This window comes from Lissotriton vulgaris, chromosome 4_1 (genome assembly GCF_964263255.1).
Source record: "Lissotriton vulgaris chromosome 4_1, aLisVul1.2, whole genome shotgun sequence".
In the NCBI taxonomy this organism is placed as follows: domain Eukaryota; kingdom Metazoa; phylum Chordata; class Amphibia; order Caudata; family Salamandridae; genus Lissotriton; species Lissotriton vulgaris.
The window spans coordinates 2,086,308,801-2,086,331,518 of NC_141691.1; the positions used below are offsets into that span (position 1 = coordinate 2,086,308,801).

The following is a 22,718-nucleotide window of genomic DNA, read 5'->3' on the forward strand; positions in this document are numbered from 1 at the left end:
TTTATTGATGATAACAACCTACTAGATGAGACCCAATTTGGGTTTAGAAAGGGTCATGGCACCGAGACCGCCTTGATAAAAGCAACCGAAGAAGTTAGAATAATTTTAGATCAAGGTGGTACAGCAATCCTGATACTCTTAGATCTATCGGCTGCATTCGCCACGGTCGATCATAACATCTTGATCGACCGTGTCGATGCCATGGGTATCCAGGGCAAAGCAAAGACTCTTCTGGCATCGTTTCTATTAGACAGAGTACAGTCTGTGAAAATGGGTAGCTACTATTCGCCCAATTTCACCTTACCTTGTGGAGTTCCTCAAGGATCCTCGCTAAGTCCGACGCTTTTTAATATCTATGTATCGGACTTAGCGAGGGTGATCAAGTCATTCGTCATAGGAATAACATCATACGCCGATGACACTCAATTGGTCCTGGCTATTCATAGGAACGGAGCTGCAGTAGCCGCTAACTTTCAGGAAGGAATGAGAGCAATTTGCACTTGGATGGACCAGAACTGCCTAAAATTAAACTCTGACAAGACGGAGGTCATGCTCTTTGGTGATCTGACCCCGTCTTGGTCACCAGTTTGGTGGCCAGCAGAGCTGGGAGATCCTCCCCACCCTGTGCAAAAAGTCAGGAACCTCGGAGTTCTACTCGACAATAAGCTTACTTTCCATAGCCATGCTAATGCAGTGGTCTCGGCGTCCTTTTACACTCTGAGAATGGTAAAAAAGCTTCTTCCTTTTCTTCCTCCTGACTCAGGCAAAACCCTAATGTCTACACTAGTCCTTTCAAAGATTGATTACTGTAACGCATTATGGCTGAAAGCACAGGAACAAGTTATGAATAAATTACAATTAGTGCAAAATGCTGCAGCAAGAATTTTAACTGGCACACCTAAATTCTCATCCATATCGCCCATCATTCGCCAACTTCATTGGCTACCAGTGAGAAGCCGTACAAAGTTCAAGGCCTTGTGCATCATTTATAAAACACTGAACAACACTGGACCGGATTTTTTAAAAAAATCCATCATTCCATACAAACCCAAGCGTTCTCTACGCTCTGAGGCATCCCAGCTACTCCATATTCCACGCACTAAGAAAGCAACATGGGGCGATAAGCGCTTCACAATTGCTGCTTCTAAATTATGGAATGAGCTCCCTCTTAATATTAGATCAAGCTCCTCCCTACTCATATTTCGGAAGCACATCAAAACATGGCTTTTCAACCAGTAATCTAGGTAGGAGCTCTCTGCAATCCTAACGAACTCCAGCGCCGAGACACCGGAAGGTATTTGTGCGCTTTAGAAATTTTATAAATAAATAAATAAATAAATAAGACTGATGCAAGACCTTTCACATGATGCTTTTCCCATGTGAAAGGACGCATTACTGGAGTTGCGTCACTTTTGTGACGCACTCCAGTAATGCGCCACTTTGGTGTTTACAGATACGTCAGAAATACTGCCGTATCTGTAACTCCTTGCGACATGATTTGTCATACATTAAATATGACACATCTGGAATGTCGTAAGGAGTGCGCACAGAAAAGTGACGCATCGCACCAGCAGTGTAAAAAAATGCGCCTCGTTGCGCTATATTTAAAAAGTGACGCATCTAGGTAGATGGATCACTTTTTAAAACCCTGCGCCACATTATACCTGCGTCAGGTATAATGTATGGTATGCAGAGGGGGCGTTCCCCCTCAAAAAGCTTGGTAATAGCGACGCAGTGAAATCTATGAGATATCACTGCGTCACTTTTAGGATGCTGTTGCGTCAAAATCTTGCGCCTGCCTCACAGCAGATGTAAGACTGATGCAAGACCTTTCACATGGTGCTTTCCCCATGTGAAAGGACGCATTACTGGAGTTGCGCCACTTTTGTGATGCACTCCAGCAATGCGTCACTTTTGTGTTTACAGATACGTCAGAAATACTGACGTATCTGTAACTCCTTGCGACATGATTCGTCATACATTAAATATAACACATCTGGAATGTCGTAAGGAGTGCGCACAGAAAAGTGACGCATCGCACCAGCGGTGTAAAAAAATGTGCCTCGTTGCGCTATATTTAAAAAGTGACCCATCTAGGTAGATGGGTCACTTTTTAAAACCCTGCGCCACATTATACCTGCGTCTGGTATAATGTATACAGAGGGGGCGTTCTCCCGCAAAAAGCTTGGTAATAGCGACGCAGTGAAATCTATGAGATTTCACTGCTTCACTTTTAGGATGCTGTTGTGTCAAAATCTTGCACCTGCCTCACAGCAGGTGTAAGACTGACGCAAGACCTTTCACATGCTGCTTTCCCCATGTGAAAGGACGCATTACTGGAGTTGCGTCACTTTTGTGACGCACTCCAACAATGCGTCACTTTTGTGTTTACAGATACGTCAGAAATACTGACGTATCTGTAACTCCTTGTGACATGATTCATCATACATTAAATATGACACATCTGGAATGTCGTAAGGAGTGCGCACAGAAAAGTGACGCATCGCACCAGCGGTGTAAAAAAATGTGCCTCGTTGCGCTATATTTAAAAAGTGACGCATCTAGGTAGATGGGTCACTTTTTAAAACCCTGCGGCACAATATATCTGCGTCAGGTATAATGTATGCAGAGGGGGCGTTCCCCCTCAAAAAGCTTGGTAATAGCGACGCAGTGAAATCTATGAGATTTCACTGCGTCACTTTTAGGATGCTGTTGCGTCAAAATCTTGCGCCTGCCTCACAGCAGATGTAAGACTGATGCAAGACCTTTCACATTGTGCTTTCCCCATGTGAAAGGACGCATTACTGGAGTTGCGTCACTTTTGTGATGCACTCCAGCAATGCGTCACTTTTGTGTTTACAGATACGTCAGAAATACTGACGTATCTGTAACTCCTTGCGACATGATTCGTCATACATTAAATATAACACATCTGGAATGTCGTAAGGAGTGCGCACAGAAAAGTGACGCATCGCACCAGCGGTGTAAAAAAATGTGCCTCGTTGCGCTATATTTAAAAAGTGACCCATCTAGGTAGATGGGTCACTTTTTAAAACCCTGCGCCACATTATACCTGCGTCTGGTATAATGTATACAGAGGGGGCGTTCCCCCGCAAAAAGCTTGGTAATAGCGACGCAGTGAAATCTATGAGATTTCACTGCTTCACTTTTAGGATGCTGTTGTGTCAAAATCTTGCACCTGCCTCACAGCAGGTGTAAGACTGACGCAAGACCTTTCACATGCTGCTTTCCCCATGTGAAAGGACGCATTACTGGAGTTGCGTCACTTTTGTGACGCACTCCAACAATGCGTCACTTTTGTGTTTACAGATACGTCAGAAATACTGACGTATCTGTAACTCCTTGTGACATGATTCATCATACATCAAATATGACACATCTGGAATGTCGTAAGGAGTGCGCACAGAAAAGTGACGCATCGCACCAGCGGTGTAAAAAAATGTGCCTCGTTGCGCTATATTTAAAAAGTGACGCATCTAGGTAGATGGGTCACTTTTTAAAACCCTGCGGCACAATATATCTGCGTCAGGTATAATGTATGCAGACGGGGCGTTCCCCCGCAAAAAGCTCGGTAATAGCGACGCAGTGAAATCTATTAGATTTCACTGTGTCACTTTTAGGATGCTGTTGCGTCAAAATCTTGCACCTGCCTCACAGCAGGTGTAAGACTGACGCAAGACCTTTCACATGGTGCTTTCTCCATGTGAAAGGACGCATTACTGGAGTTGCGTCACTTTTGTGACGCACTCCAGCAATGCGTCACTTTTGTGTTTACAGATACGTCAGAAATACTGACGTATCTGTAACTCCTTGCAACATGATTCGTCATACATTAAATATGACACATCTGGAATGTCGTAAGGAGTGCGCACGGAAAAGTGATGCATCGCACCAGCGGCGTAAAAAAATGCGCCTCGTTGCGCTATATTTAAAAAGTGACGCATCTAGGTAGATGGGTCACTTTTTAAAACCCTGCGGCACATTATATCTGCGTCAGGTATATTGTATGCAGAGGGGGCGTTCCCCCGCAAAAAGCTTGGTAATAGCGAAGCAGTGAAATCTATGAGATTTCACTGCGTCACTTTTAGGATGCTGTTGCGTCAAAATCTTGCACCTGCCTCACACCAGGTGTAAGACTGATGCAAGACCTTTCTCATGGTGCTTTCCCCATGTGAAAGGACGCATTACTGGAGTTGCGTCACTTTTGTGACGCACTCCGGCAATGCGTCACTTCTGTGTTTACAGATACGTCAGAAATACTGACGTATCTGTAACTCCTTGCGACATGATTCGTCATACATTAAATATGACACATCTGGAATGTGGTAAGGAGTGCGCACAGAAAAGTGACGCATCGCATCAGCGGTGTAAAAAAAATGCGCCTCGTTGCGCTATATTTAAAAAGTGATGCATCTAGGTAGATGGGTCACTTTTTAAAACCCTGCGCACATTATATCTGCGTCAGGTATAATGAATGCAGAGGGGGCGTTCCCCCGCAAACAGCTTCGTAATAGCGATGCAGTGAAATCTATGAGATTTCACTGCGTCACTTTTAGGATGCTGTTGCGTCAAAATCTTGCGCCTGCCTCACAGCAGGTGTAAGACTGATGCAAGACCTTTCACATGGTGCTTTTCCCATGGGAAAGGACGCATTACTGGAGTTGCATCACTTTTGTGACGCACTCCAGTAATGGGTCAATTTTGTGTTTACAGATACGTCAGAAATACTGACGTATCTGTAACTCCTTGCGAATTGATTAGTCATAAATTAAATATGACACATCTGGAATGTCATATGGAGTGTGCCCAGAAAAGTGACGCATCGCTGTTTTCACGTAGTGATGCGTCATTTTTCAGAAATGAGGCCTCCAGTTTATTCACTGTGTCACCTCTACGACCCTTTCTTGTGTCAATACGTCCCTTTTGCATACATTACACCTGATGTAGGAATAATGTGGCACAGGTGTTTACAAAGTGACGTATTTACCTAGAAACGCCACTTTGTAAATATGAATAAATAAGGTGCATTTTTTATTGGACTGTTGTGTCACAAAAAGTGATGCTTTGGTGGCGTTAAAGTGACGCATGGCTTCATAAATGAGGCCTTCTGCCTTCAACTCCAGCAATGCATCTTTTCTTATCCTTCCACACTCCTGTTCCTTTTCAACATTTTCATTGAGTATTAACATTCCCCATATTCACTCTTCTTCTCATAACTTTCTTTCCTAACACTCACCTTATTTCAGTCCTCCTACTTCACTTCCTTTTTCCTCTCATACCTTTCTGTTCTTTCTTACTCATTCTCCTTTCCATTATCAATGCACTCTATTTCACTTACTTTTTTTAATTTTTTTAAGAATATAGCTCTTTGATGAGAATTAAAGGTAGTTCTGAAAAGAACTTTTGGTTTTCTTCTTTTTTCTAAACAGGAACAAAAACAGGGAATGGAAACTGCTCAACAGGAGCAAAAAAAACAAAAAAAATTAGGGGTGGGAAGGGCAGCGATGGTTTTCTAATGCTCGAACCATGAGCTGTACACTTTGTTCTCCAAAGGTAAGCAGTTGATTGCATCATCTGCATCTGAGGGCACCATGGTTAAAAGCAGGTTGAATGTTCGGAACCAGCTCTTGTGATCTCCCCCTCCCAGAAGAACTGGGAACCTCTTATGCCAGAGCCCTGACACTTTCCCGGGCAAAATTTTGGGGGTGCTTCCTCTCCACATGCCGGATCATTGTGAAGTTCCCAAAAGAGTACTTTTTTAAAATGTTACCCCGTGACAGCTCTTCTTTGCAGATCCTGCACTCCACTTTTGGAGCATTCACCTTTTTTTGGCCAGGTGGGATTTTAAAAAATTTCCAAATGAAATGTTCCTTAACTTTTCTTTGAGGAGGCTCTTCATTGATGAATTCTGGATCATCCTCACTGCTGGATTGTCTGGCAGCCATTGTAAAACCAAGAAATATCCAGGAGCAAAAAGGCAGGTCTTGCTGTCACAAAAGTGAAAGAAGAAGTGAAGGAAATGGGTGGGGATTTCATTCTTTGTAAAAAAAACTGTTAGCAACCAATGAAAAGTGTTAATTTAAGGTCACATGACCCGACATGCTTATGCTACGCGCTCCAGAGCGCTTCCGGGTGCGCACACGCGGCGCGAACGTAGGCGCTTCCGGGGCGCATACGTGGCGCAAACGCAGGCGCTTCCGGGGGCGTATACGCGGCGCGAACGTAGGCGCTTCCGAGGGCGCTTACGTTGCGCGCCGAAGTGACATCATTATACTTTTACGGAAATGCATAATCATTTTCCTTATAAAAAAAACTGATTTTATTTGTATGATACGAAATGTTTTGCATTATTATTAACTTTTCATTCATATTTTTTTTCACGAACGAAAGTAGCGCTCTGGGTGCGCTTTCCGGTGAGCTTACCGGTGAGCTTACCGGAAAGCTTACCGGAGAGCTTACCGGAGAGCTTATCGGAGCGCACCCAGAGCGCAAAAGGAAAAAATGATATAAAAAAAATCAAAAATGAATAATTACACAAAACAGCAAATTGTAAAAAGGTTAGAAACACGATATAGAAAGGAATTAGCATTTAAAAAACCTATGAAATTCACTGAAAAAAACATAGGTTACACACCAGTTATAGTTAGGAATTAGCATTTAAAAAACCTATTAAATTCACTGAAAAAACCATAGGTTTCACACCAGTTATAGTTAGGAATTAGCATTTAAAAAACCTATTAAATTCACTGAAAAAACCATAGGTTTCACACCAGTTATAGTTACCTGGAAATTTTACTGACATAAAACCATTGAAATTCCCACGTTATAGTTAGTTGGACTCACTATAACTTGCGCGCCTGCAATGCACTGCTGATGACGTCACATATGATTCAGAAAAGGGGGTGGTGATGAACAGAGGGTCTGAATTAAGCAGACCACTTTTACCCAGTCCAAAGATCAGGGCTTGATCCATCACCGTTTTTTAGCCCACTGCACCATCCCAGCTCAGAACCTGGCTACATGCAAATTAGTCTGACCCTGGCCAAGTGCATCATGGGAACAGGGCAGACCAAACTACCAAGCCAATTCTTATACTGGGAAGGAAAGAAGCTTCTGGGGACCGGTTTCTGGCATTTCAGCCGTCTTCGGCCCGGCTTGCTTGAATCCTGATGGTGCAATGAGCAAGGGACTCACATCTGAGTGTACCCTTCCACGCTTATGGTGGACAAAAACGATTCAGAAAAGGGGGTGGTGATGAACAGAGTGTCTGAATTAAGCATTTGGTTTGGTTAAGCAATGGTTTTGTGCGAGTAAATTAAGGTTTTGTAAATGCTAATCCCTAACTATATATGGTCTATAACCTATGGTTTTTTCAGTGAATGTTCAAGGTTTTGTAAATGCTAATTCCTAACTATATATGTGGTCTATAACCTATGAATTTTTTAGTGAATTTCAATGTTTTTTTAATAGCAAATATCAAAAGCTGTAAAATGTCAAGTACGTGGTAGGTAAAAACATTTTCGTATTTATGCACGCTGATGTGCTTTGAACGCTGCCCCCCCTCCCCCACCCTCCTCTTTTCTTTTAGGAGTATTCTCTCTTTGCAGATAGTGAAGGAGTAAACAAAAGGAATCAAGCAAAATCAGTAGGCCACTAATGGGATCTCTTTTTGACCTCGCTAAAATAGAAACATTAGGAACAACCCCTCATGAGAAATACAAAACTAGTGAGAGGAACTGAGCTCGACACCATGATGGCTGCAAGACAGCTCGGATCCGCCACGCACCCCGCCCAAAACAACGACAAACCCTATGCAAATATTATAAATATATACAACACACCAGCAAAGTAACAGGGTAAAACGTTTTATTAAATAACTATTTACATGGCAGCCTGCTGCAACATCCATCACTGTTCCTGTCGAGGTAGCATAGCTGGCGGCCTAGGGGTGGAGGACCGTTGTGCAAATGGCCCGGGGACGACACCATGGGCCTAGGCTCGTCCCCAGTACATCCAGAGGTGATGTCCGACAAGTTGTGTGGTGGGATGCCTTGCTGATGCCGCCACCCCCACCACTACCTTCTTATTGCCTGATCCGGCTAGCTCAATCGATCGAGCATGAGACTCATGCACTCTGATCTCCTTGGCCTCAGTCAAGCATCAATATTAAGATTTTCATAGGTGAGTGTAGGTTCATGGTTTTCCATCCACAGACTAAAAGCCTGGAGTGGCAGTGAAAGAACAATAACTAGGTAAGAAGGAAGGCAGAGGTTGTGGGAAGGACTCTGGATATGGTATGTTGTTTGGTCCCTGAGATGCTTCGATGTCACTGCCTTGCACAAATGGCATAAGTCCTGGATGTTGAGTGCCATAGTTGAGGGTTCGGAGCAGCGCTTGTAACACTGTCTGAAGCTTATTTGCACCTGCTGCAGCTTCACTATTCTCAAAGTAAGTGGGGGCTGTTTGTGGACCTGACTGCATTGGAAAACAATGTGATGCGGTGCCTCCCTGAACCGCTTGACAGAGGCCCCCGAGATAATTGCGCCTGCTCCACACCTTGTCCCACAATCCGTTTGACCTAAAGACACGTCCTGCGGTGCCCTGGTCCGACCATCACATATACCTGCGCCAGGAGACGGCGTGGGGTGCAGTAGAAGGGAGAGGCGGTGCGAACGAGCCTCCCCCACCTCCCCAGGTGGAGGTTTCTCAGCTACACCCCAGCGCTTCACTCGACCAGCTGACTTGCGCCCGCTCTTCCGACACAGTGCCTCGCTCGGCCAGCTGAATTGCGCCTGCTCTTGCTATTACAACGTCTCACCCGCCATCCAACGGAATTGCACCCAATCTTGCGGTACAGCGACAGGCGGCTGCTACGGAGCTCACGAAATGGCGGTCGGCTCCACAGACTTGGGCCTGGCCTGCAAAGATGGCTCTGGGCAACCGTGGAACTCGGACGCTTGACTGCTAGGGCATGGGCCCCATTCCCAAAAGAGTCCCCTCAGCCTTGAAGATTCTACAACAGTCACCGAGACCCCCGACTCCCGTGGACTTCCGGTAGGGAGCGACTGCCACGATTACTCGCGGAATGGGCACGACGTATCCACAAGATGGTGGTGCTCTCATGCTGACGCCAGCTTCAGTCTGAAACATCCAGAAACACTGTAGACTACCAATTCGATCAGTTCCGGTGGAGCCCCAACATGACCCGGTAGAGAAGAACTTTCCCTCCCCTCTTTGACTGATGGTTATTGTTGCCTGTCCCTACTCTTGTCATTTAACAGAACTTTTTGGACTGCTGCAATGGGTTGTGTTCCGACCGCTGGTTGGTGGAGACATTTTGACTATATTCTGGACCTGCGTTGTCGCGTAATGCGTCATATGACGCGCCGCGTTAGCACACCAGGAAGTGCTCCGGTGCGCGAGGCGCAGCTTCCCGGAAACGATCCAGAGCGCGGCGCGTAACGTAAGCATAACAGATCATGTGAATTGTTAATAAAACTTTTCATTGGTTCATTTTACTTTTGTTATTCTAATGATTAAAGGCTTGGTCATATGACCTAAAAATAACACTTTTCATTGCTTTCGAACATTTTTTTTGCCCAAATGATGAAAGCCCCACCTTTTCTTATCTCACTCTGACTTGTAAAGCAAAGGGCCCAGATGCATTTACAGTTTATCACTAACAATGTTCCAGGCTAATGTATTTTCCTGGGAAATTTACAACTGTCCTGCAAGTAAAATATTCCCTTTTCGAGAAAAAGGGCGTTTCTTCGTCCCATGAGGGAGCCGTTGACCAAAAGAGGCTCGGCCTGCTGTCTTAGTCGCTGATAGGCATGAATATTGGATTCTTATCGATCACTTTATGTTGCAGGAGTGGAAAACACAACAGCCCTTGACCATTTATTTTTACTGCTTTCCTGCGTATTATACCTTTTAACCGTCATGTAATCGGGCTGCTTTATTTCACTTGCCTTTTACTGATTCGAAAACAGTAGCTGTTATTCAAAACTTTACCAAAAAAGGTACTACTACCATGTTTTGTTTTAAAAACCTCTATTGTGAAAATGTCAGTATACAAATACGGGCCTATAACCACGTGGGCCGGCCACGGAGCAAACTGGAATCGTATATGATGAGGGGACATTTACACTGTAGAAGATTGTAACGGGCGGGCCATTAGGTTTCAAGAACTAAGGTGTCTAACAGTTGCGGAATCGGTGGACGTACATTTTATAATTAAAGTACGACAGGGCCAGTTACAATAAAATTATCTACATATACATTTGCGGGCAAGTACCATGGGTGACGTTAATTCGATCTTTCAATAGTACAGTAATCAATAACACATCAGAACTTAATATCAATAGGGATGTCCAAATGTTCAATCAGTACTCGTCCCCGCCCGCCATGTGCTTCAAAACTGCATACATATCTCGTGATATCAAGGTTGGACAAACAGTACACAACAAGGAGTTACGAGTCTGTTGTATCTGTACCTTTAATTTATTCCTCAAATGACCTTTGAATGTTGTTTATATTGCTAAATACAACAGAGTCCCATTTATACCGGCGCCATTTTGGGCGAGGCCGGGCAGGTCCAGGATATAGTCAAAATGTCTCCACCAACAAGCGGTCGGACAAGAACCCCTTTCGGCAGTCCAAAAAGGTTCCGTTAAATGACAACAGAAGACATAGGCAACAAGAACAATCAGTCAAAAGAGGGGACGCTTTCGTGAATGGGGCCCATGCCCTAACAGACAAGCGTCCGAGTTCCAAGGTGTCCCATGGCCATTTTAGTGGACCAGACCCAAATCCAAAGAGCCGGCCGCCATTTTGAAAGTCTTGTTGCAGCCGCCTTTCGCTGCACCACAAGAGTAAGCGCAATTCAGCTGGATGGTGGGCGAGACGCTGTAGCCGCAAGAGCGGGCGCAACTCAGCTGGATGGGGGTGTGAGGCACTGTGCCGCAAGAGCGGGCGCAATGCAGCAGGAAGGCGAGTGAAACACTAAGGGGCGCCCCACTGCAGATGAGGTGCCTCCACCTGGGGAGGCGAGAGAGGCCCGTTTGGGCCGCCTCCCCCCCCCCCGGGCACCCCACGCCGTCTTTCGGCGCAGCATTGTAGGATGGCCACACCAGTGAAACTTGCTGGACACCACCTCGGTGCCATCCGGATCTCGGTGCGTTCGAGTCACTGTACCGCAAGAGTAACCGAAACTCAGCTGGATGGCGGGTAAGTCGCTGTACCGCAAGAGTGGGCGGAACTCAGCTGGATGGCGGGTGAGTCACTGTACCGCAAGAGTTGGAGAAACTCAGCTGGATGGCGGGTGAGTCGCTGTACAGCAAGAGCGGGAGGAACTCAGCTGGATGGCGGGTGAGTCACTGTACCGCAAGAGTGGGAGCAACTCTGCTGAACGGCGAGTGAAACGGCAAAGGGCGCCGCACTGCACATGAGGTGCCTCCACCTAGGGAGGGGGGAGAGGCCCATTTGCGCCGCCTCCCCCCCCCCCCGGGCACCCCACGCCGTCTTTCGGCGCAGCATTTTAGGATAGCCACACCAGTGCAGCAACTTGCTGGACACCACCTCGGTGCCATCCGGATCTCGACGCTTTGTGCTGCCTTCGGCCTATTCGCACATCGGTCCGCTACTGACGCCGCCTCACAGGCCAACGGATTTTGTAGGCTTTTTATAGCCCAAAGCCGCATAACAGGTCATGTGACTTGTTTATAAAACATTTCATTGGTTCATTTTACTTTTGGTTTCCTAATGATGAAATGCTTGATCATATGACCTAAAAATAACACTTTTCATTGAATTGAAACATTTTTTTTTCCCAAACGATGAAAGCCCCACCTTTTTTTTTCTCACTCGGCAATCCAAAAAGGTTCCGTTAGATGACAACAGAGGGGACAGGCAACAAGAACCATCACTCAAAAAAGGGGAGGGCAAGTTTTTCCCTACCGGGTCACGTTGGGGCTCCACCGGAACTCATCGAATTGATAGTCTACCTTGTTTCTGGATGTTTCAGACTGAAGCTGGCATCAGCATGAGAGCGCCACCATCTCGTAGCTCCGTCGTGGCCATTCCGCAAGCAATCATGGCAGCCGCTCCCCACCGGAAGCCTGCGGGAGTCAGGGGCCCTGATGACTTTTGTAGAATCTTCAAGGCTGAGGGGACGCTTTCGAGAATGGGGCCCAAGCCCTAGCAGGCAAATGTCCGAGTTCAAATGTGTCCCAGGGCCATTTTAGTGGACCAGCCCAAATCCGAAGAGGCGGCCGCCATTTTAAGAGTCCTGTAGCAGCCAGCAAGAGTGGGCGCAATTCTACTGGATGGTGGACGAGACGCTGTAGCCGCAAGAGCGGGCGGTAAACAGCTGAATGGCGGATGAGGCACAGTGCAGCAAAAGCGGGCGGAAAACTGCTGATTGGTGACTGAAATGGTAAAAGGGCGCCCCACTACAGCAGACGAGCCTCCACCTGGGGAGGCCCGTTCACGCTGCCTCCCCCCCACCCCCCCGGGGCACCCCACGCCGTTTTAAGGTGCAGCATTGTAGGATGCCAAGACCAGTGCGGCAAATAAAGGACATCACCTGGGTGCCGTCCAGATCTCGGCGCGTTGTGCTGCCTTCGGACTATTCGCACAACAGACCGCTACTGACGAGGCACAGTGCAGCAAAAGCGGGCGGAAAACCGCTGAATGGCAAGTGAAACGCTAAAGGGGCGCCCCACTACAGCAGACGAGCCTCCACCTGGGGAGGCCCATTCACGCCACCTCCCCCATCCCCCCCGGGGCGCCCCACGCCGTTTTTCGGTGCAGCATTGTAGGATGCCAAGACTAGTGCGGCAATTAAAGGACATCACCTGGGTGCTGTCTAGATCTCGGCGCGTTGTGCTGCCTTCGGACTATTCGCACAACAGACCGCTACTGACCATTGTTGCTTTTGTTTAAAAAACATTTTTTTAATGTGTTTACTGTTTTTGATGCGTTGTATATATTTATAAGTTATTAAAGTGTTATAATCCTACTACTTTGATGGAGTGCTATATATTTTTAATGTGACACATAATTGTGAAGACTTTGATATACAAAAAGGCATCCCTGGAATCTTCCGCTTCAGGCTCGGTCCCACACACCCTCACAGTGAGAATCCCCTCCCCAATCACAATACAGGATCGTTATCAGATAGTAGGAACGCGTGTGGTGTGACGCATATCATAAGGTGGGGGCCTTTATCTACTGTAACTCATTTGAAGAGGGGTGATTCTTTACAGTTGAGGCCAAAAACTACATCCGCAGGGCTAGGTGATAGCCTGGGACCGGCCTGGACAATCAAACACAAAGGAAGAGGAGTGTCAGAGGGTGCGGTAGTGAATAGGGTGAAAGGGAGGTGTCGGGCGGGCACAGGGTGTGATTCTCAGGGAAGAGCAGCGCAGATGGGGGGAGGTTTATGGCCCATGCATAAGACAGAGAGCGGGGTTGACCAGTGAGTGGGGGAGATGCTTGCGAGGGTGGGGAGCCATGCTGAGGATCGGCGGCGTGGAGAGAGTGGGTCTGGTCAAGGCATCTAAAATGGCTGCCATGCACGACAAAAGTGTGGCATTGGAAAAAAAGCAAGATGGCGCAGACAATGTTTATCAATACGGATTAATTTATACCAATTATTTTTAACAATATATTTACTCGCAGTGTCAAAATGGCGGTCAACACTTCCTGATTTCCTTCGAATCGAACGTTAACAGACGTCACGATCGGCGGCGTGCAGAGAGTGGGTCTGGTCAAAGCATCTAAAATGGCTGCAGTGCACGACAAAAGTGTGGCATTGGAAAAAAAGCAGGATTGCGCAGACAATGTTTATCAATACGGATTAATTTATAACAATTATTTTTAACAATATATTTACTCGCAGTGTCAAAATGGCAGTCAACACTTCCTGATTTCCTTCGAATCGAACGTTAACAGACGTCACGCAGCAAAAAAAAAATAAAAAAATACGCTCACGCGCAGCTGCTGGAAGACAAGTATCAACATATATGAGCATCCTCAGCCACCCTCAGAAAACATAGGGGGTCAGGATACGTCTCCCGTACCCCCTCATACCCATTTCTCACATTGGTTTTTTTCCATCTTGTAATTTAATTAAAACGAAACACAAAATGGCGAATTCCCGTTTCGCGTCCCGATTCGCTACCCGGTTCGCGAAACGGAAAGCGCTTCTACCGCAAAAAAATCATTTTTTTTTAATTTGCCCCACGGGACCCTTTAATAATTCCAACATCATTCCTAGGGGGTCAAGAAGGGTCTACCTTGCCCCCTTTCATTAAATTCCCCCTTCGTTTTTCTCCTCTTCTTGTCTCTCGATCCTACCGAGAGACAAGATGGCGGCCGCTCCGGACTGTTTAGAATGTTGACAGACACCGGAGAGCCAATCAGCTTCGCTTCGCAAAGCTCCGTTACGCGAAAAGTACGCGAACCGGAGCGCTACCCGGGACGCTGTCACAGATATATCTGTTTTTTTAAATGTTAATTTCTCAAAATCCACTGGAGCACATATATTGAGACCCAGCAAGTCACATCGGGCTAACAGTCCCTACAATTTTGCCAAGTTTCGTGCAAATCCATTCAGCCGTTCGAGCTAAAAGTGAGGCCAAACGCCCTATGGAAAAATGAATGTTAAAAACGCGTTTTGGGACCCCCCTTTTTTCTCGCCCCCCCCCCTTGACGAACCTCCCCAAATTTTTAGGGGACGCTCAGAAGCAAAATGTGCCATTTTCCTGAAAATTTCAGCCAATTCCGTCCATCAACGCCAAAGTTATTCAACATAGAATTTGCAGAAATCCCTATTCAAAAAAATCCTAACTATATATACCTACTGGCGACCGAGTTCAATTATGGAACATACGTTTGAAGGGAATATGTGATCCATCTGTAACTAGAAAGATAACATGCCAATAACACATGTTTATGCAGCATGCTGTAAGGCATGCTTTTAAAAGTATAACATGAATAAAATACATGCATCAGACCTTTTAAGAATAAACCATAAACTTCATATTTTCAAAGTTTAGGTTGTCTAGTATGAAAAAAACATTGAAATCTGTAGGATTATATCATAGATATTTAATATTTTGTGCATATTTAATATTTATAAAGCTATCCTACCCGAAACTTAGCAGCCATGTTTATATTTGGAATCCTAATCCAACATAGTGATGGATTTAATTGATTGAATTAGTCTCAACCATTGGCAATCGCTCAGACCACATCCTAATTCATTGTTATTTGCTCACCATGCCACCTCAGTTTGAACCCAGATATATCTAAATATGGTTGAAGCCTGCTACTCATGTGGACCGTATTGCCTGAACTGCCAGGCACCCTGATCAGGAAAAAAAACCTGAAAAAAACCTTCTCGGATCATGATTATCTCAAAAATATATTACTCCTACCTGTCAAAGGCATGACTTTTGGTGCCAGGATACAATGACCTTTACAATTACCTATTCATTTGCAATAGACCTTGCCAAGATTCCCCAGTTTAGGGTATCACCATGGTACCTCTATGCATTTCTCATGAATGGGCATCACAATGGTATCTCTTTTAATTTCTTGAGAATAGGCAGCAAAATGGTAGCTCTTTGCATTTCTTGAGAATGGGCATCACCATGGTAGCTCTGCTGCATCTCTCAAGAATGGGCTTCACCATGGTAGATCTGCTGCATTATGCAAGAATGGGCACAACTATGGCACCATGGCAGCTGATGAGGGACGTTTCCCAGTAGGGAAACTCAACAGTCTTAAACACATATCACCGCTTACAACATGTTTTTCCTCAGATCCCAAACTGGTTGTACATCTATAACATATATAAAAACCCACACTCAAAATGGCCGACGCAATTTACACCTAGTCCTTTTACGATTTTTACTAACCTTCGAGGGAACTCAGCCTTATACAAACATTCACGATCTAGTCCACGTAAAACGTAAACGCCGACTTCGGGAACGATTCTAACTTTGTATAGCAGTCACAATCACAATGAGCATAGATGGTTAAAAGTTAACATTTCACAGGGACATAACTAGAGGAACACAAACACATGCATAATATTTAAATAAGCGTTTGTGATACATTAACAGATGGGGGATAACAGTTTTCAAGCCAATTGAAAGAACTTTATTGGTAAATTATATGTGCAATGATTCTATTGTAGATATGCTCCCTGAAGAAGGGCGAGAAGCCCGAAATGCATTGGAGTACCAATGAGAAACAATATAATCAATATGTGATATAAAGAATATTGAAATTAAATTAATTTCAACAAAGATAAAACAATAAAGAACTTCAATGAGAATGATCCTTGAATTAATGTGATTATTACAAGAGTAAAAAAACACAACAAAATCCTTTCACGGGGAAACAAGAAGTGCCTAGGGGGATGCAACCATAAGCATTTTGGAAGCACTAAAAAGTATCTACAACAGTGACGTACCCTCAGGACGGAAAAAGCCACCCCGGGAGCACCCTAAAACGAAAGCCAGAAGTTATTAAAATAGCAATAAAAATTCATAACCATGAACAAATAAGAGTTGTGCGCAAGCTATCCAATAGCTTAGGGATGGCCATTGCCATGGGATCTCTGCTGCATTTTTCAAGTATGGACATCTTCGTGATAGCTCTGTTGCATTTCTCATGCATGGGCATCATCATGGTAGCCCTGCTGCATTTCTCAAGAATAGGTATCACCATAGTAGTTCTGCTGCATTTATCATGCATGGGCATCATCATGGTAGCACTGCTGCATTTCTCAGGAATGGGCATCACTATGGTAGGTCTGCTGCATTTCTTATGTATGGGCTTCATCGTGGTAGGTTTGCTGCATTTCTCAAGAATGGGCATCGTCAAGGTAGCACTGCTGCATTTCTCAAGAATGGGCATCACCATGGTAGGTCAGCTGCATTTCTCAGGCATGGGCATCACCATGGTAGTTCTGCTGCATTTCTCATGCATGGGCATCACCATAGTAGCTATGCTGCATTTCACAAGTATAGGCATTACTATTGTAGCTATGCTGTATTTCCTTCATATGGCACTATAAGTGCCTCATTTTAGAAATGTATGAGCCAGGGCTTGTGATATTCCTCTGGAGGACATTGTGGTTGGCACTACACACTGTCACCCAATACAAGCGTGTGTTTTGGATTATTCTGGCTGAAATAATGGCTTGGATCGGCGTATTTTTTATTTTTTTGACTGTTCAATACTTTATTAAAGAACACTGCTAAAACATACAGCACCACCATATGGTAGGCTGTCTTAAATAAGTATTGGTGTTTAGCGATAAGTGCTAGTGCCAAGCACCAGCAAACACCGGCATAACTTAACCACTAGTGTTTATACTGTAGCTCTGTTGTGAGTGGTCCATTTTTAGCATGGAGAAACTTCCTCCAGGCAGTGTAGTTGCATCAAGTAGATGTGCATCTTCCAACCTCTAATAAGGACACTGAACATGTGCACTAGGCGGAAAGAAAAAGCGAACAGCCATTCCCAATTGTTGGGATCAATGGAAAATGAGCCTTTAACATACAAAATGGAATGGGGCAACAGTAGAATGTATGAAATCAAATCACCCATGTCAACATTCAAGCAGTGATTTACTGTAAGATTTTGGCAAATGTAAGTAACACTCGTTATAGAGAGCTTTGAGTAATAAGCAGAGTGTATTTGTGCTGCTGCCCTTAACCAAGTTGAATGTGAAGGGACTGCAGTGTATTAAGAAGTAAAATGTTGCCTTAGCTGTCACACTTTTGCAAATGGGGAAGAGCCACCCCCTAGCCAAATTAACTAAAGCATTTCAGCGGATGATTTACCTCTAAGATCCAACGGATCCAAGACTCTTTCCCTGTGCAGGAGCCTGAGACGCCCGGTCGGGCGGAGAATGCCGCTGTTACCCTGCCCAGTGCAGGTGTGGACTTGGCAGTCTTTCCTCCTCCCTCCATGACCGCCTCATTTGATCTGATGGCTTGTCTTAAATCAGGTTAACCCCGGGATGCCTGCCCCGCAAAATTTCTGGCAAAAATGGCAGCTATCATTAATCCATATGTGAACCCCCTGTTGAATTGTTCTCTCGCACAGGGTGTGGTTCCCCAGTCCCGGAAGCAAGCGATGATTATCCCCTTGCTCAAAAAGCCTGGTTTGGATGCGGAGGTGCTGGCGAATTATAGGCCTATCTCGCTCCTGCCTGCTTTTGCAAAGGTCATAGAAAAGCATGTGCACAAGGTGCTTGCCGATTACCTGGAGTCCCACGACCTACTGCACCCCACCCAATCGGGTTTCCGTACCAATCTTAGCACCGAAACAGCTCTCCTGGAAGTCTCGGAGGCGATTAAGGAGGTGCTGGATTCGGGTGGCAGGGCGATGCTGGTGATGTTAGATCTGTCGGCGGCCTTCGACACCGTTCCCCATGAGGGTCTTCTTGCAAGACTCTCAGAGATTGGTCTCCGGGGGACGGTGCTCCAGTGGTTTCGTTCATTCCTGGCAGGCCGTCGACAAACGGTCTGGGCTTCTGCTTGCTCCGCCGAGATGTCGCCATTGGGTGTCGGAGTTCCTCAGGGCTCAGTATTGAGCCCAACTCTATTTAACATCTTCATGACCCCTCTGGCGGCTCTGGCGGAGTCTTTCGGGGCTCAGATCATTTCCTACGCCGATGACACCCAGCTCCTCTTCACCTGTGAGAGGGGTGCGGATTTCGATGGAGGTAGGATCCAGGGTTGCCTTGAGGCTGTGTTTCAGTGGTTCCAACATCACAGCCTCAAGTGCAACTCGGATAAATCCGAGGTCCTCTTTTTCGGATGCAGTTCGGATCCGGACTGGAAAGTGTGGTGGCCTGAGAACATGTTTCCACCAGCAAGTTCGTCCCAGATGGCAAAAAACCTTGGGATTAAGATCGACAATGGCCTCACACTGCGCTCACAGGTAATCGGTCTCACTGGCACCTGCTTCGGCTTGCTCCGGATGCTGCGTAAGTTTCTCCCCCTGTTATCGGAGGAACACAGGAAGATCACGGTGCAGGCGATCATAGGCTCGAGAATTGACTACTCGAACATTCTTTATCTCGGCCTGCCAGAATACCTGCTTCAACGGTTACAGGTGGTCCAGAACTCGGCAGCATGGGCCATCTTTGGACTATCTTGCCGTGCCAGAGCCTCGGGCCTCCTGGAGGCACTGCACTGGCTTCCTGTCCGAAAGCGGATAATTTTTAAGACCCTTACTCTGGCACACAAAGCCTTGCACGCCTCCGGAGCGAAATACCTCCAAAAAAGGCTGTCCTTCTACCATCCAGCCAGGTCACTGAGGTCAGAATCCTTGTTTCTTGCTACGGTGCCTCGTGTGAAGAGAGCACGCATTGGAGGCCGCTCCTTTAAATTATTGGCGCCCCAGTTGTGGAATAAGCTGCCTGTGGCCCTGCGCAGCACTCCAAACCTGTTAGCTTTTAGGAAGGGGCTCAAAACCTGGCTTTTTACCACGTAGTTTTTCTGGCCTTGTCGGGTTTCCATCTCTCCGCTTTTATTTGTTTCTCCTGTTATGTTATGAGTTTAGTGTGCAATGCAAAGCGTCGGGACACTCTTTCGAGTAGCCGTACGCTATATAAAACCCCGGTATAACATAACATAACATTGGGGTCAAATCAGGAATGACAACTAGGTTTTAAAGGAGCTTTTTGAAGAAGACAAAAATAGTGTTGACAATTAGTCTATTTGTTTTCAGTCCATCTAATTGTTTTCTCTTTCAAATTAAAGTTGGATTTAATTCCTTGGGAAATCAATTTTTACAGGATAAATCCATCTCATAGGAAAGGCTAGCACTTATTCCTTTCTCAGAAGTCACTCATTTTGCAAGTTATGGTTTTATTAACTCACCCTTCAAGGTCGCTGTTCTAGAAGTCTCTGTCCCAGTGGTTATTCTGTATCCTGCAAAACCTCTCAATGTAAAGCTATTCAACCTTTTTGTTGATATTTAAATTACAGGCACAGAAATACACCACTTCAAAAACGTTTAAAAAAGTGTATACATCAGTGTGCAACATGTTGAAGCTATTAGGGCATCCTACACATGTCAGTACTGTCATCCAGGGCCTGAAGAAATATGATCACATCTACCCCATCATGAAGGAACTTTCTTGGATCCCCATGCCAGGCAACAATATCTTCAAAACCAGCGGCATCATTTACAGTCTTCACAACCAGCATCCTGCTTATCTTGCAGATAAGCTTGCCATCTTTGGTGGTTCTTAGCACACTCACAGCCAGGAACCAATCCAACTGTAGACTAAGCAGTTTAAAAAAAAAACAAGGAAGGAGGCATTTTACATCCTTGCACCAAGGATCTGGAGCAACATGCTAATATTCATTAGGACCACCTCAACCCATCTCCAGTTTAGGGTAAGTTGATGACAAATGTCTTAAGTGAACAATTCATCACATTGCATTAGCTGTCCACAACCCAGCTACGTCTCCTATTAATTGTTGACTTAATGAGGGTTTTGCCCATATGCATCACTCCTTTGTCTTTTCACTAGGTTTTAGATATAGCAATAGCATATACATACATACATATAGCTGTGAAACTGATAGGTTTGATGTGCCCTTTTCTAGGGTATAGCCGAGATTTCTCAATTGGTTGGGCTCTAACTGGAATAGACTGACAAACAACTTTACCATAGGACATTTGTTGGAACACTGGGGCATTTCAGAAAACAAGGGTCAATGTTATTCAATAAGACTGGATATTATGTAAAGTTAGGCATCTTAGATAATATGACAGAAGGAATTTTCAGGGCATTTTAAAGTACCTTGGACTAGCGTCTTAGTTGAAAAAAGTGTCAAAAGGTATAATTGAATGTGCACTGAATCAGAAAAACTGATCTCAGCATGGCAGAAGGTAAAGAGTTTCTCTTGGGGGCTTTATAGCTGGCATGTGACTTTTCCTGGCAGCTGAGGTAAGTAAGAAAAGTACTTTCAAATGTATATATGCCGTGTGAATGCTTGCAGTTTTGAGCGTGTTTATGTAAGTGCATGTGCATGTGTAGGAAAAGTGTGTGTATACCTGAATGTGTGTGTGTATATTAACATATGTGTGAGTGAAAGTGAAGGTCAAGGGGCATTTAAAATCACTTCCGCCACCCCAAGCATTATGATGAATTGATGTCCATGACCTCCCTCTACATTCTGCTTTTTGTAAAAGATCCTGAATCATATTGTTGGCTATGACCTACATTCTGCACTCTTTTCCTTTCCAGATATCTCTCTAGATAGTGTTTTGGTTTACAAATCCACCTACATACCATGTGCATAAAAACTCAATATTTTCACAGATCAAACTTAATCAGAAATTTTTTAATAAAATGCCAAATATAAAAATAGAATTATTCAATACCTGAAAATGACTCCTCTTGGCCAAGTGAATATCCGTAAGATGTAATATATTCAACTCCATATACATAAATTCCAAATGTCTCCGACTGATGGGAAATTTCATGTTGCCCACCGATTTTCCCTAAATTTACTTCCCAACCTGTGAAGCCTTCCAGGTGCTGCACGGTCGGTACGTATTCACTTAGTGGTCTGTAGTCGAGAAGGAAATCGGATGACGATGAGGATGAGCGAGACACAATAAATAGGGAGTTGTAAAAAAAGGCATTGGTAACAAACTTGTAGTATCTCCAAGGAAAGTTGATGGGTGGAACGGTTGCTATGAAAGGATCGTATTCTAATTCTAAAGAACTGCCCCCCTGAAAGAGATATCCAACCATAATTGGCTTGTTTGCATTCACAAGCATCCCTGTTTGTAAGTCCATGCTGACGTGAGACCCAGGCTGAAGGCTGTGCTGCATGGTGGTGCTTTCATTATGAAGAGTGACTGTGGTGTTTGGTCTTGCAGCAATGATAATAATACGGTCTCTCACTTCTTTAGTCATCAGCGGGAATACAACAAATTGTTGCCCCCAACTTTTCACAGGATATAGCTGTTCGATTAGTGTGTCACAGTAGCTAGATGGTGACATGTAACATGCACTACCACTGAAAACAGCCACAGGTGTTGAAGAAACAACTCTGGTGCCAGTCAGGTCTTTAGCCTCACTGAGCTGAATGACCTCCTGTGGAGCCAGGGTGATGATGACTATCTCTTTGTCGTGATATCTGGTTCCATCAACAACTAAGGAGCCGGACACTGTAATATTGACTTGAGTCTCAACATCTTCACCATTGCAAACAGCAAAATGGTTTCCAAACGAACCTGTGGCTGTGAAAACGTAGTACTCTGTGCCCAACTCTTGTTTGGAGAGGCAGGTGAAGGCATCAGCAGAGCCGGAAGCTATGTTAAACGCAATGACTGAAATATCTGCATCTGAGCTCACTGTCACTAGCTTCCTTGATCTTTTACCCTCAGTGAGCATGTAGTCTGAAGGTAGGACCACTTCTGTTGTGCTGTTCTTCGCCAGGACCACAGTCTGATTGTAGGGTGGAGAGGGGACTGTGACCTGCACCATGCATGGCTCATCATAACTGCTCAGCTCTAGTGCGAGGGTGGCTGGAGTTAGCAAATTTTCAGTGAAGGCTACAATAAAACTTCTTCCTATAGAGCCAGAAAGAATAAAAGAAAAAAAAAACATCATTTTTTAACATGAGACCTTTCAATATGTA

The 22,718-nt window shown here is 45.1% G+C and overlaps 1 protein-coding gene across 1 annotated transcript in view; it reads right to left on the reverse strand.

The window, feature by feature from the left end:
* Positions 1-22,650, reverse strand: part of LOC147725088 (uncharacterized) — a 456,944-nt gene extending 434,294 nt beyond the window's left edge. Inside the window, exon 1 of the mRNA XM_086918166.1 lies at positions 21,451-22,650. Within this exon, the coding sequence (XP_086774292.1) occupies positions 21,451-22,564 (1,114 nt within the window). The 5' untranslated portion in view covers positions 22,565-22,650. The remainder of the gene's footprint in view (positions 1-21,450) is intronic.
* Positions 22,651-22,718: the final 68 nt, after the last annotated feature.